The sequence below is a fragment of the Halichoeres trimaculatus genome, unplaced genomic scaffold (assembly GCF_033239565.1).
Source record: "Halichoeres trimaculatus isolate MK-OKI-2021-1 unplaced genomic scaffold, fHalTri1.1 fHalTri1_scaffold_16, whole genome shotgun sequence".
Taxonomy (NCBI): domain Eukaryota; kingdom Metazoa; phylum Chordata; class Actinopteri; order Labriformes; family Labridae; genus Halichoeres; species Halichoeres trimaculatus.
Window position 1 is genome coordinate 28,078,686 of NW_027437194.1, and position 16,521 is coordinate 28,095,206.

A 16,521-nucleotide genomic window follows, 5' to 3' on the forward strand; every position below is an offset into this window, starting at 1 on the left:
CCAACTAACTATTGGTTGACCATAAGGTGCATTTCAAGGTTTGACAACATTTAAAAAAAAAAAATTGTCTCCAATTTTTTTAAAACAGGCTATTAATTGGCATTCGACTATCCATAGATCGACATCATCTTCTTGTGAGTTGAATTGATCTGTCAGTTGAAAGTCAACAGTAAAATGTCAACATATCTCAAACATTCCTCACCCATCAAATGACTGACTGTTGATACACTGTTGGTTGTCAACTACTGTTCAGATTAATTGAGTATCAATAGATAATATGTTATTTAAACAGTAGTTGACTATCTTGATTGTCAACATGTAGACAACAATCAAAAGACTATCACCTGGCATTCTTAACAAAGCGTATGTAGACCTGGGTTAAGACTTAAAGACAATTTAAGGGAAAAACAGTCAAAAAATTATGGTAACATTTCACTATACTTATACTTTTTTTTCTCCTAAACAGCTGTACAATTGTTTTCTGAAAAGATATCATGAGGGACACCTTGTCAACAGCTGTACTATCAAAATAAAGTGTTACTTTTTTTTTTTTTTATCTTGGTATGAGTTAGTTCCTCTGATTGACTCTAAATTTGGTCTTCTGTTGTCACTTTGCTCTGTGTCATGGTAGAGAATGATCTGCTAAATTTTCTGTGTTTGCAGGTTAGAGTCTGAAATCGGTGCACTTGAAAGCGAAGAGTCCCAAATATCTGCAAAAGAGCAGGTCCTCAGAGAACGTCTGAAAGAGACGGAGCGCTCCATAGAAGACCTGCAGAAGGTAACTGAATAAGAACCTTTTTTAAGCCTTGTATAATCTTTTAGGGGCTTTGCTGAATAGTTTGCTTTAAATGACTGAAGAATGCGTGCACAGATAACACTATGGCCTGGTTGATGTGAAAAAATCGTAGACCCAAAGGCTGGTTGAAGGTTCCTGTCAGACTTTCAGGTTGAACTTTACGAGTTAGGCTGCTTATTATTTAGAGCAAAAGTAAATCTTTCTGCCTGGAACGATAACGGTATATAGTAATAAATAAACACATTTTGAAATCAGACATGTGCTTAAAAAATAAAAGTCTTAACTGTCTTATCTCATATCCACAGTCTGTCCTCCTCACTCATGGTTACAAGCACTGTCACAATAAAAATGACTTTGCTGTGAAATATAAAAGGAAAACAGTAAAATTTAGGACAAAAAGTGATGGAGGACAAAATGACCAGTGATGCATGAGAGGAAAGTGTTTTTAGGAGAAGAGCAGTGTGTTCTCTTTGGAGGTTGTTTTTTTTTGTCTCTGATCAAAAAACAATTCATTCCCATATTTTTACAGTTTTTCTTTTTTCTTTTTCTTTTCTTTTCTTTTCTTTTTTTTTTTTTTTTTTTTACATAGTTCTATATTATAGCATTTGACTGTAATTTTATTTGTATTTATTTTTTTATGGTATTTGTCTGGAAACTTTGCTGCCAGTGCTTTTACCATTTTTTTTCTATTTAAAGATTTTGATTTTTTACAGTGAAGTCCTGCATTTTAATGTAGTTGCATGTTTTTACAGTGTTTAACTGTAATTTTATGGTATCTGTCTGGAAACTTTGCTGCCAGTGCTTTTACTGTTTTTTTTCTACCAGTGAATTGCAACCATGAGTGAGAAGGGTACAAGGTTCAGCTGGCATGATACCTAAAAAAAAAACATCCAGGATGTCATTTTACAGATAATTTCTGTATTTTTACAGTTTTGTAGATGGGTTTTGAAAATTAGGAAAAAAATACTTTAAAAATTAAGGGTTAATAAGCGTAAAATTCTGATTTTCTTTTTTTTTGACTGTGTAAAATTAGTGAATATATCTGTAAATATACTAGCATTTTGTTGTGTTTTTAAACAGGAAAAATCTGTTAAAAATTACAGACTATTTCCTGTAAAATTACATTTTTTTAAAACAGTGTGGGAACAGGATTTAAAAAAAATTAAATTCAATAAAAATAAAAATAAAAATTTGGAAAATGGATGAAAAGAGCCAGAAAAGTAAGATAGTGCTAGTTATTTGTGCTTCACTGCTTTTGAATAGACAAAAATATGATATAACACTATAATGTATACACAATATATTTTATATATTAAATTATGTTATTGTATTATTTGGGGCTTGGGCTTGAAATGACCGTGCATAAGGTAATTTTGACCACAGTTAAACCAGAAACCAGAAATGTGTGAAAGTGTTAAGTGAAGTCAGTCTCAAACACATGAATGAGGTCTGGTGACATGTCTCCTGTGTTTCTGAACTATTTCACCGTGTGTGATGAGAGTGAAAAGCCTAGCCACCGCCTGAGCCCCCCTCATGATTTCTATGGAAATTTAGTCATTACATGATATTATTCTTTTGTTAATACGTTTCCTATTGTCATACTTTCTCAATCTTTCACTTTTTTCAAACTCCAAAACCAATATGACTCATGTAGACTTTCTCTTGTCTCTCATTCAGAGTCTGACGAACCAGGATGGAGGTATGAGCAATCACACACACACACTCACACACACACACAGACACAGAAACAAACAAATAAATCCCCCCGGGTTGGTGTTCCTCCCTAAGTTATCTCTGTGCCCTTGCATTGGAAAACCTCTACTTGTGTTTCTCTGTCTGTGTTTGTGCCCGTATGTGATAATAGTCTCGCTGAGGTAGGAGAGATGCAGGCCAGCGCACGCTAATGACCCCCAAACACATTCATCCACACTAACAGTCATACACACAGACAAACAAATACCCCTAGATGAACACACACACACACATCTCCCAAAACTCAGACCCACACAAATGCACACAGGACCCTGCTCAGCGAGACTATTGAGGCTCTCACACACACAAGGCCATGACTCTGCAGCCTGCAGTCACTGTCTTTATCCCCCCTATTCACCAGCAAGCCCTGTAAGCCCCAAAAGCTTTGTTCCTGCCATAACACACACACAGACACACAAATACAAACACACACGCTTCTGCTGCATAAGCACTGAGCCTCACGGGTGCTGGAGTTGCTGTGGACACAGAAATAGAAGGTTGAGGCAAGTCAGATGCTGTGTGTATGAATGTGAGTGTGGAATAGATGTGTTCAGGTCACTCAGGGGTGTGGTTAGTTTCTAAGTTTTGGGGGTTGGTCTGTATGTGTGTTATTTTTTCTGTCAGGGTGTGGTTACAACACCGATGAAGTGTGTGTTCTTTGTTTCTATGTGTGTATCGACATGAGCCTGGTGAATGAGTGTGTATGTGTGTGTGTCTGCCTCATGCCCTCTAACGTCCCTCTGACCATGTGTCACTTCCCCTCTTGTGCTCCTGCTCACTAGATGCCACCGGCTGCATGTCCACCGCTCTCTCGGACTGCACAGACCCAAATCCAGACCACCTTGTTCTGGCCACGCAGCCTCAGGCCGGCAAACCTGCCTCCGGAGAGCACGCCATACCAAGACCTGGTAAGACACGGGGAGGAGAGGAGGTGAGGAGGTGAGGGAGGGGAGGAAAGAGAGGGAGGGAGGGAGGACAGGAGGAAAGGATGGTTTTGGGCAGCAGCCAAGTTGGATTATGAGCAGGACAAACTCCTATGCAAATGGAGGGTGGACAGGAAACAAATGCGCACATTTTCACGAATAGTTTAAGTAACATAGACTTTTCCTGTTCAGTGTGAAGTTGTGAAAGCCCATGAACTGAAAAATCCAGATCAGTTATTGAATTTTTGTAGAGAATGTCTCTCCTTATTAATTTCAGTATGAACTTTTGGCAAGTCTGTAACTCAGATGGCAAAATAAATAGAATTAAAAAAAAGAGATTTATGATGATTTATTCAGCAATAAATGCTAATTTTATTCATTTCAGCATTATAACTAGTCTATCAGATCTTTTTGAAGATTAGAAAATTAGTATCAGCACTAGCACCACAGTCAGTGGCTTCAGTTTTGGCACCCATGGGGTTAAGCCGACACATGGTGGTTCTACAGTGTTTCTTCTGTTCTGATTTTAGAGTGGAAACAAACTCAAAACTAAAAGTTCATATGTGACTGTGTTTAAGTTTTGCTTCTGACCAATCTTGAGATATTTCCAGTCATATGATACTTATCTTTGTCTTATTTTTTTTGTGAAAGATTAGCTCAACACATCTATTTTTTAATGTTTTTATTGTCATAAACAATACCTCATGGAGATAAGCAGTGAGGAAACACTTAAGTCCTTCTTCTGACACTACTTTAATTTTTTTAAAAGTGAGAAATTTCACTAGTGGTTATAAGTAATACCTATCAGGTTAGCCATTTAATAGTTCTGGTAGTTCTTTAAAAGACATACCGCTTGTTTACCCAAAAGGACCATTTTCAGCAGGCTTGTCCTCACTTGATATTAACTCATATTGTTTCTTAAGCCTCATTTTTATCTGTGGTTTGACTCTGTAGCATAAAGTTGAGGAAGTGTTTTGTGTTTGACTAATTGCATAATGTTGTAGTTTGAACCCATCATTTACCATATTAAAGAGAGCACTTTGTTCCTATCCTCATGGCCCCCTAAAACACCCCTCCACACACACACACCTTGTCTGACTGTTCATCCCCACCACCTTTTCACTTTTTCCAGCAATCCAAACTTATCTCCTCCCTTCCTCTTATCTCTCCTTCTCTCCTCCCCTCTTTCCCTCCCCCTTACCCTCCTAACAGCTATGTTTGCCATGGAGATCAATGTGCAGCATGACCCAAAGACCGGGGAGCAGCTCATCCTGTCAGCCAATCGCATGAACCCACTTGATGCTGCAACACGTGGCGTCAAAGTTTATGATGATGGAAGAAAAGTGGTCTATGAGGTCACTTCCTCTGGAGGCGTGTCGACCACCACTGTGGAGAATGGGTGGAGCTCTGCGCAGGTTGACCAGCTGATCCAGCGGGCTGCCAGACCCGTTGTCCACAGTGGAGATAGCAGTCGTGTGACTGTGACCCCAGCCGCTCTGCAGGCCTATGTTTCACCCCTAGATGTTGATGATCTGTCGCCACCCTCCTGTGCACCGCCTTCCATCCCCTCAAGCCCACCAGCCCAGGTGGCCCTGCAGAGGGAGACCCGGCTCGGCATGGCGCCCCCTCCTGGTCCAATCACGACCCAGCCTGGCTCCTCAGCCCATCCAGGTGCAGAGCTTTCCTCCCCACCACAAGCTACAGCAGAACACCCAATCACCATGGTGTTCCTTGGCTACCAGGACGTTGATGACATGAGTGAGAGTAGGCGACTCCTTGGTTTTGATGGTGCGGTAAAAGCTGAGGTGGTCCTAATAGATGAAGATGATGAAAAATCCCTGAGAGAGAAAACAGTCACTGACCTGTCAATCATCGATGGCACAGCAGCAGATCTTGTGTCGGGGCGGCCGGCCACGTCTGAGGCTGCCAGCACAGAACTGTCATCAGATGGCCGTGAGCCCGACAGCACCTCCTCACCCCCTGCAAACGCTGATGCCAATACAGCTCCCCCACCTGGTCTTACCCCTGCCACAGGTACAGACAAGAGGAAACGCTGCCAGTGCTGCCTCCTCATGTGACTGAATCTTCCTCTGCTACCCTTTTATTACCCCAAATACCCTTCTCTTTTCTTCTGTTTCTGGATGGTTACTAACAGAAGCCCTGCCTTTCTCCTCCTCTGGACCCTGAATGGCTGGCACACATGCACGCACACTAGCCCTTGTCTGATCTTTGACAACAACACAATTAACTTCCTCAACATCTCTGCTTTTTTTTGTTGCCATCTTTGTCAACTTGGGGCTTAGTATAACCTCTTGTCTCCTCAGACATTATGATATATTTAATAAATCCAGAAACAAAGCAATTTCTTGCTGCCATATGAATGATGAAAAAAACACTTGTAGGAAAAAAATGACCAGGTTTTGCAAAACTACTCTCAACAGTCAGCCAGGCTGGCGACCAATCCAGGGTGTACCTCGCCTCTCGCTCAGTGACAGCTGGGATAGGCTCCAGCCACCCATGACCCTGAACAGGATAAGCGGTTCAGAAAATGAATGAACTCTCATCAGCCAGTAAGACTTTAGGGTTAATCAAACCCATCACCATGGTGTCTGACCGAACAGTCCATCTAGCTTACAATCAATCAATCTTTTTTAATGAACCAATTTCTAAAATATTAGCTACGGCATATCCAACAAACAAACTAAAAACTAACCCCCCTCTCTCCATACAAAGAAAGTTGAACTTGTTGCCTTGGTTACTTTATGTGCCTCTTCATTCTTTCAAAAAGAAAACACAAAGCCCTGATGATAAGAAGAAAAAAAACAGAGACTTAATCATCTTTTCTACTTTTCATGTTGTTTACTGCTAATATCTGAATGTTCTTTTGAAACTTGTAAGACAATTAAACTGTTTGGATACAAGTTTCCATGGGAAGCAAAGTTTCAACACCACTTGTAGTTATTAGTAAGATGACCCTTTCTCTCTTTCTTTCCCTCTCTCAGTCATTTTGTCCATGACCTCCAGCTATTCCACTGCTGAAATCACTTCCTCTTCTTCTCAGCAGCCAGTTAGAGGCACTTGAACAGGGCACAGGAAGCTAACGGCAGCTCAATGAGTATACTCCAACAGCCAAGGAACATGTTTTTTTCCAACTATAAAAACAAATATGTCACTACAGACAAAATGGGCACAAAGTTGTGAAGACTGAATGTAACCAAGTGCTACCACATTTCTAAATTACAACTGCCCAGCAGTACTTGATGAGCTTTTAGAGAAGCTCGGGATTTGTGTTAATCATTTTGTCTGTAAACTCACTCCATCACGGAAGAAGACCACAAGAGATTCATTATGCTCTGCACAAAGGGACTGAAAACACTGCCAGCTCTCACATTTCCAAACCAGGCCCCTGTTTACAAAAGTGCTTCAGATAATGTGGCCTGGGTGCCCTTACATCATATCATCTACTACACTATAGGTCATTTTAGAAAAGCAGTATTCAAAAGCAGTAATCACCCTTGTTCAGCTGCATGATAATAGAGGCTCTGAAAGATGGTGCTTTATTTTTAAGGCTCTGTGTGAAACATGGAACAGAGATGATAATGCTGCTCAACGGGCATCTAGAGTCTGTGATTACACTTTACCATGTGGCTGAAAAAGATAGAGGTCACTGTTTCTGTGGCCAGAGTTGATGTAGTCTTGTTACTCTTATCTAACCACAGTAACCATTTATCCTCACCAAATGCTGATGTTGAGGAAAAAACTACAAAAATGTAATTAATGAAATTACATACATCACTTACCAAGACTGACCTGATGAGCCTTCTAAACTTCCAGAAAGACTCACCTATTCTTTCATTTTCCATCAACCACTGGTCAGCTTCAACAGTCCTGGCCATGTGGTTGACTGTTTACTGTCTCTGATAGTGCACCTGGAAAGTCCTATTTGGTAGCAACAATGATACTTCTGAATGAGAAAATTTTCATGGTAAATCATTTTTTTCACACATGGCTCTGTGCAGGACTGTAACTGTAGGTTTGCCTTTCAAACATTCGTGCTTTAGTATGATTTGCCAAAGCTGCTGTCAGTCAGTCAGTCAGTATTGGCTGTGTGAATGTCCACCAGGCTATGCCCTGTGTAGATTAAAATGTAAACATGCTCTATATTCTATGAAAGAGTGATTTACTTTTCAATACACATAAATATATGGAGAGAGATCTGCAGCTATGTAAGATTATTCTGTGCATGACACTGGTTCTGGTATCTAAACATTCCATACCACAACTGTTTTTGTGCACAAACACCTTTATTCATTTTTATCCTCAATCACTGCTGTGCTGTGCATATTCTCTTGATTAACCTTCTCACCTCTCCTGGCAGCTGCTTCCATTCACATACCCAGTATCATGGGCTCCAAAAGCACCACAACATCTTATTATTTTGTTCAGAGGCACCATCATACATAGCATCAAATTTTCATGGAGGCCATTTAACCACAAGTCAACTCCACTGACACAACTGCTCATCATCTTAATTAACAAAAGTTGTTTTATAATGATTCCTTACAAGCAATCATCTGTTTCCATTCATGAAGAAGTGCTTTGACATCAATGTTGATCTATGAAATACATCTAGGAAAAACAATTTAACTGTTAAGAAAACAGCATAAAACAGACACTATCTTTTACACAGCATGCATGTTCATTCAAATAACCACAACAGATCTTATGGAAAAACAGAGCCATCCAAACAGTTTCTCACAGGATTAGATCTATGTGCAGCAGGCTGCAGTGCTTGCAAAGGCTGAGGAAAATTACTACTGGTGTCCTGGTTAGGGCTGGATAATTGGTGAGAAAATATTCACTGCATGGATGTTTGATTTTAGAGATTGTGGAGGCTATGCAAAGACGCGCTCTTAAACATTTAGTTTTGTTTTTCGAAACTGTAAGACAAACAAATAATGTGCATCAGAGCAAAACATACTGTATTTATCTAGAAAATTGTGCAATCACCACATAAAGAAAAAACTTGAAAAAAAACTTGAAAAAAAAGAGGGAAAGTGGAAGCCTGGGTTCCAATTTTGGCAGCCTGACCAATCAAGTTTGCCTGTTTGGGTTTGTGTGTGTGTGCTTGATGTAATGCAAGGAGCTGTACAAGAACACAAGAGACTTGACAAGTTTACCAGCCCCACTGCCAAGCCTGAAGAACTCCTCTCCCTCTGAAGGGGTCGCTATTTTTCCTGTCTGCTTGGTTGTATGGACTGTTTCAACAAAAGGAACCATTTTCAATTGTACCCCACACCCTCTCTCAAACTCTCTATCTCTCACACACACACAACTCATTCTCTCCTTTTATGATTACAACTTAGTCTGTCACATCCTCTCTTTCTCTCTCTTTCCCTCCCTGATGTTTGTATCCTCTCTCTGTCTTTGGTCAATAAAGCTGAGTTCCTCCACTGCCCCTCTGCCGTCTCTTGCTTGTTCTTCTTTCCATCTTTCTCTAACATTCACTTTTTCATTGGCTGCTGACAAATGAATCACAAGCTATCCTGACTGCACCCCGATCTGTTATAATACCCACTGCCACTAACAATAACCCCCCTCCACACATACACACACACACCCCCATACATACACACAGTAGTTTACAGTAGTATGAAAGTAAAATGAATACAGATCTAAGTCAGTTTTATCAGTCTTACACCGGTTAAAATAAACATCAATTCCTACTGTTAATTACAACTGACTGAAATTGAAGCATTAAAATATTAGTCACAACTCTCTCCTGTACATGTTTAATTTAGCAGATAAATTGTCCAATAAATAAGCTGTCCTCATGTAAGAACCTAAGCATGCCTTGACACTGTGATCCTTGAAAACAAAAATCACAACATGGCAATGATTGTACAATTTGTAGGTTAATTTCTGAAACAGGTAAAGTGGAATATAGTATCTGCCTATACTTGCTAGTTCATAGGAGCTGGCTGTAAAGCAAAACACACTGAGCAGACTGTGAAACCATCTCTGTAGTCTACTGACTAACCACTGCCCATGAAAAACTGCTGCAATATGACATTCCTGTTAAGACTCAGACTGTGTCTGTGCAATCTGATGATGGTTTATACTCCAAAAAAAAAAGAAAGAAAAGAAAGAAAGGAAGGAAGGAAGGGCCATAAGGACAAAGCGTGGAGATGTACAGAGAAAGTGTTTGTTGAAGGAAAATACTATTAAAAAAGTTCCTGTGATGGGTAGTCAGGTTATGAATAGATGGCTCATTATACCTCAGTGCCCTAGTTTTGCAGGAGGCCTGAGGCGCCACCCTGATATCAATACTGGGTACTGCAAAAAGTCATACTGTAGAATCCTGTTTACTCACTTAACCTTACAACACAAATAGCACAAAAAGCAAAACACTGACTGAGGCATAAAATGTAAAGGACACAGCATATGATTTATAAAACTAATAGTACTAATTCCAAAACATTTTAAGGAAATGGGAATTATGCAATATATATATATATATATATATATATATATATATATATATATATATATATATTGCAAAACTCAGTTTTTAACTTGTTTCTGCTTAGCTTCACTGCGTATTGTGATGAGCACTGCACTTTAACATCCTTGTGCAATAACTTGCTTATGTGACTGTCGTATGTGTCTAGTATAGTGTCATTTAAAATACTGGGTCCTTGGCCAGTAGGACTGCTGTCGAAGACAAATTTCCTGCAAAGGAAAATAAAGTTGACCTAATCTAATGTAATCTAATATATATATATATATACACACACACACACACACACACACACACACACACACACACACACACACACACACACACACACACAAACACATAAATATATATATATATATATATATATATATATATATATATATATGCACACTATAAATATATAGTGTGCATCTGTTTTTGTAAGAGTTATGTCAGGTATACCGTGGAAAATGTTTAGACTACTCACAGAAACAAAATAATGGTTGAAGAACAAAATGATGAAATTCAAATTGTGTTTCATTATAGGTTACATCAAAACACCAGACTTTACTGTGGCAGAAGAAAATGGATATCAGGCTTCTATGACAACCAGACATTGCCAGCAGCTAACGGTAAGTAGTCGTTAGTCTGTATCTGTGGGTTATATACTTATTTAAGGATGCCATTACTTTACTCAAGGACTGCACTGAGTTCAATTACTGCCTTAAAATACAACCATGGGCATTTAAGTGAAACTATGTCCACTTATTGTGTAGATTATAATAGCTGTCATATTAAAACAGTAGTACCCCAGGTGGGAATCAAAACCTCTTCTGTGACCCTATTGGAGAGGTTGCAAGAAGTCTTCAGCAACATTATCCATTACTGTCAACTTACAATTTACAATAACTGTCATCAAAACTTAAGGCAAAGTTTACATCAGAACGTCCTTCCAGAGTAAACCGTTACACCGACAACGTGACCAAACACTTTGACTGTCGTATCCATACACACTGACACCAGGACTCATCATTCTGATGCACTGACACGTTCACTGACACAGAGATTTACTTTGAGAGATGAACTAAGGATTCTGAGAAAGAGACTGGCTTTTGCAGGTAATCCATGGTGTTTTGTTATTTGTACAAACTGTTTTGAGAAATGCACTCACTGTTTTTGCATATGGCAAGGTTGATTCGAGACATGTGCTGAAACAACTGAGAAAAACTGTAAAGGTGAGAACTATGCTTACATAGTCATGGCAGGTAGCCAGCTGAGATGGTATCTGAGCTGTCTGATAGGTATAGACACAGTTAATGAAGTGACTTAACAGCCTGTATTTTAGTTGCCACTTACCCAGCTTGTTCAGTGTTTAATTGTTTACATTGCTATGAAGTGTGAAATGTTGTGGGCTTTTTACAGAAGAGAAGATCTGGGTCTAACATGATAAGAAAGTCAATATTGAGTCACCTGGTATGCTGTACTGTCACTGCTCACTCCCTCTTTGGGTCAAGTCACAGTGAGTGTGATATATCTGATTAGTAAAGACTACAGCAACAATCAAAGATAGATTCACCTTCTTTTGTAAACACAAACTGATTCACTAATGAATGACTTAAAAAATAAGTATATTCCAATTCAAGGCCTCAAAAGGAAGTCAGCAAGTCTTTATGGTTATCCCTCACACCAGCATCCCACACTTACCAGGATACAAACTTCCCTAGACCTGCACAGTTTAATCATCTCAATGACTCCCTCTGCAAATAATGGTTTCTGTCATCATTGAGCATGTCATATTGACAATGTGATCACACATTGTTATCATCAGATGCACTCAGTCAGATAATGACCATTAAGAAAAAAAATTCATGCGCAGTTCTTCACAGGCCTTGACTGTCTCATGCTGCTTATCATGAGATCTCAACCTAAGATCGTGCATTCTCTTCAACTACTACTATACTAGTACGCACTATGAACTTTAATCATTTCATTGTAGTATTTATTGGGCTTCGTTTCAGGCCTGTTTGTGACAGAAAATCGTTCAGGCGTGTATTGACTGGTGTATTTGAGCCACCATAAAAGTCTATCACCTAAAAGCGATAAAGCAAAGTGTGGCATAGCTTAAAGGCTGTAGTTAAACCAGGTTTAGGTAGGCTACTTATCCAAAACTAGATCTATGTAGACTATAGCATACTTTTAGCCTATAGGTATGCTACTTCGTTACAGTCACTGCCTGTTCTGGACTATTCTCTGGGGTTTTGTTTCACTGAAAATGCCACCTGAGCACATTTGAGAGGGGGGCTAGAGACAGGCAGCTGTGTGGGGAGACAGAGAGGTGGGGTGGGGAGGAAGGGGGAGCGAGCTGGGCTGCAGTCAGGCTGTTTGCAGCTGAATAAATAAATGAAAGGCAGTACAGCTGCAACCTGATCCGCGCGGGTCAGTCTCTTTGTGCCAGGCTGCAGCTCGCGCTGGCGGCTCGCTCACGGATTGTCTTTGGAAAGGGACAGAGAACACTGCCGGGACCTCGCGAGCCCTGCATTATTCAGCGCGCGTGCCTTGGGAAAAAAGAGGGAGGGGGGAGAACTACTGGTTGGAAAAGCTGGCGCGTAAAAGGAGCTCAATGTCATCTCATTTAGAGACTGTCGTTTCCGCTATCGCTGCTGCAAAAGACACGAAACGCCGTACAGCTGATTCTCTTGTCTCCAGTGTCAGAGACAGTAGCTCCGAGGTGAACGTTGAAGAGGGAAGACAAAGCAAATAGATGAGAAGATATCAGCGCGTTGGTTAAGCCTACACCGTTTAAACCCAACCCTGGACAGTAGCCATAGTTTGCCGGGTGAAAGGAGCTTCGGAGGATCAGCGCTTTTCCACTCATCCTTCTCCACACAGGTAGAATAAAATAAACCAAAGCGTTACATCAAATATTGTGGAAATGAGGACTAACTGAATAACTTACAAGGAAACTCGTAGGAAGAAGCCTATCAAGTGGAAGTGTAGTGTGTCTGTGTCTGTCCGTTTTAGTAACACGAGGCTGTTTTTGTTAGTTTGCTGCGGTTGTGTAACTCCCTATTGTGTGTACCTCTGGATAAAGCACGGCCTATAATTACACTGCATCCTCAAAGAAGGTCAAAAGACCAACCCAAACTGCTTGCTGCTGTTGTCTCTATTTCTTTCAGTGTCTTTCTCATTCTCCTCCCCCTCTGAATCACTCTAACCTACATACAGAAATGACCTTAACCTGATTTCCCTCTTCTGCATCCTGAGTGACTTGGCAGGGTAGCAGTGACAGCCTATTAAGGATGCTGCATGCTTTATACCTCCAAATCTTCCTGTTTATCATCACTTTAGTTTAAATTGGTTAAAGAATCTCACAAGTTATTTTTCTGCTCCTACATTAAGCGATAAATACATGGATCCTGCAAAAACAGTCGTCCAAGTGTGAACAGTTTCAGCCCCACTATCTCTGAAAAGCACTGATAGGTGTGAACATGAATTACCCATCTTGGCATTTTAAAAAAGTTAAGGTTTCAACACTATGTAGCCATGCAGTACACAGCTAACAAATCAAAGACAGCCATCACATGTCCTGAGCAAACTGTTGACCTCCATATTGTTCTAGCTTTGACATGGTAAGGTTTTGGTCTTTGTATTGGCCTGTAGCTATTACTAAGCAGCTAACAAGCCAATGCAAATTATTCAAATAAAATTCCCATGTAGTTTTATGGATTATTTTAAACTTTTAATTCTGGTTTAAAATATCAAATTCATCTTTGTTGTGCCCTGACCTTAAAGATGCTATGAGGAGGAACTGTTTTAATAGCACTCCCTCTCCACCTCATGGCCCTGAGTCTCTGCACGCTGTCATAAATAACTTTTAGTGAGGCGTGTGTTTGTTTGGAAATTAAATGGAGATTGGATCAAAACAAATTTTCTTTGTTCAAGACAACTTTCTACTGCATACAACGCAACGAGGTAAAGGACTTATCAGTACAGTTGTGTAGCGCTAAGGTTTGAAACGTGACATCAAGCAGACATAGCTGCCAGCCATAGCGACATTGTCAGCTCGGTGCCCTGGGGAATCTGTAGGCTAATGTGACAACAAGTAAACATTGTCAGTTTGTATGGAGTTAAGTAGCTGTTTATATTTAGCACAGCTGGCAGCCTGGTGCTCTGAGACATGTCTGTAATGTGTAACGTAGGCCTGTCATGATAACAAATTTGGCCAGACGATAATTTTCCAAAATATTATTGCCGATAAACGATATTATTGTCAATATTATTTTGATTTTTTCCCCATTTTTTCATTGATGTAATTATGATAAATGGGATAATAAAGTGAGTACACCATATCAAAAGCAAGAAACTTTGATTTCTTAAGAGTATTTAACTGTAATTATTAGGTCAGGATCTTTTAAATCAAATAAATTAAACAAAAAATATAATAAACTTAACAAACAAGAAAGAGAAAAAAATACAATGAAAATGAAATGGACTCTTTTTTAGAAAAAAATACATGTCATTGAAAATAATTAATACTAATCAAAAACAATAAAACATAGACCCTGTCTCTAAAGAAAAAACAAAACTCAAAAAAAAAAAACCCTCAACAATAAAAACTATAGCCTAAATAAAAGGGAGTTTATACAGTTCCTGAATTGTTTTTAACATGTTCTTTTTCCCAGTCAATCCGTACTGTCTGTCGAACATTTTTAACATTTCTGGCTTTCAACCATATTGAAGGGCTGCATTTCTTTGGCAATGTAGCTGTCTTTGAGCGCCCACCATTTGGTGCTTTTATTACTATTTACTTTGTAGACCAAAAGCCTCAGTAAGAGCGGATTGTCAAAGAACAAGGCTCCGCTGCACCTCCCCTTCTTCTTCTTCGTCGCCACTATTTTCAAACAAATGCGACATATCAGCTTGTTGGTGTTCATGAGCTCACACTTTGTTCATTCTGATAAAAACAAAATATTCCCATACTGGGACTGTGGCAGGCGGCTTAAGAACCGTATCTTTGGTGCCATCACTCATATTAGCGTGTGTTTCCTCCTTACCCCTCAGGACGTTTGCTTCAGCTCTCTCCGTGTGTATGCGCGAGCAGCCCCGTCTTCACCCTAAAGATCACATTTTTGACAGATGCTCACTCTGCTATAAATCCACTAAATCTGCTATAGAATCTATGCACCCCGATGTTAGGAAAGATAGACGTAGTGAGCCATCTGCTCATTCAGCCTCTTTGGTCGAAAGAGAGGAGGAAAACAAACATGCATGCACGTGTCAGTTTATCAAGGCTGGCAAACTTACCGAGGACGCTTTTATTTATCGTTCGGTTAATTGATTTATTGATTATCGTGACAGGCCTATTGTAACGTTAGTGAATCCTGGTTAGCTATGTCCTGCCAGTCATCTACCAAGCAGAGCTAACGTAACCTCACTCTTCATTTTATTGATAGACTCTCAAGTTTGAACAGACCACTGCAGAATAACTGCTGACTGTGAGTTGGAATGAACATTAGCACGAACAGTTTAGCCCCTGTGTTATAGAGTGATACAGCCCAAGCTTTTTTTTTCTGTCTGACTGTTAGGCTGCTGTGTCCACCATCACTACAAAATTAATCACAGAAATCGTTTTCAGCAGAGAAAAACACAGATCTCTGTGTTTTATCTCTTCTCTTCACTAATCTTGGTCAGCCAGTCTGGTGTTTTCAAGATGTGACGTAGACCAATACGGTCCTGGTCGACCCGATCTGGAAGCTAAGAAGTAGTAATTTAAAGTAACCTGTATCCAGCAATATTGGCTCTGATAATGTCATTTTAAAATGTGGATCACAATCAGGCATATAGTATCCAGAAGGGACACTTTTTCAAGATCACCTTCAAACTCCTTACGGCCCCTTTAAATGGCAGTGACACCATTTTCTGTATTGCTTATACTCAATTGCAACGCAATGATCTTCACAGGGTCAGGTGATCACAGTGTTACCATTTATCACTGAAATGCATTCTTCTAGCAGATACAGCAAAATGTGATCTTGCTTATGTGCTTTCAGTCATTCTGATTGATTTAACTTTATTACAGATAGTGACATCTTCTCAGCTGACTAATATCAGAGAGCCAAAAGAGCTTATACAAACCAAACACATTTCTTTATATAGTCTTACAGCTGCACTGTGTGAGGAGAGCCAAGATGTATTCTTCTCCAGTCACTTTTGGAGATGACAGCTTTTATTTATTCTGCTGCCTGTTTACACAGCAGTACTCGAAAGGCAAACACATCCAAATGGAAAGAGGCATCAAAAGAATCAAAACAGCACGGGGAGGGAGGGCGACTCTGCTTTGGATCACTTCACCATTTTTTAATCAGCTCTTATTGAGGAGAAAACATTTTAAGTAGTGGATCTTTTTTTTGGTGGACTTTTCAAGCATCAAGTAAATAAATGATCTGCTATGTACAGCAGAAACAACAATTTAGTTTTATCAAATTGTGTTGCTAAAAATTTACATTTAGGTATAAATAAAACTGTGGTTTGGGTTTAGATTATTTTAATAC

The 16,521-nt window shown here is 39.6% G+C and overlaps 1 protein-coding gene across 5 annotated transcripts in view; it reads left to right on the top strand.

The window, feature by feature from the left end:
• The window catches only part of palm2akap2 (PALM2 and AKAP2 fusion), a 96,240-nt gene that overhangs the window by 41,280 nt on the left and 38,439 nt on the right, over nt 1–16,521 (top strand). For 4 of the 5 annotated variants that reach the window (XM_074689641.1, XM_074689639.1, XM_074689638.1 and 1 more), the window contains 5 exons: nt 664–778; nt 2,474–2,495; nt 3,331–3,456; nt 4,684–5,505; nt 10,517–10,602. In XM_074689641.1, the coding sequence (XP_074545742.1) occupies nt 664–778; nt 2,474–2,495; nt 3,331–3,456; nt 4,684–5,505; nt 10,517–10,602 (1,171 nt within the window). The remainder of the gene's footprint in view (nt 1–663; nt 779–2,473; nt 2,496–3,330; nt 3,457–4,683; nt 5,506–10,516; nt 10,603–16,521) is intronic. The other variant, XM_074689642.1, reaches the window with a different exon arrangement.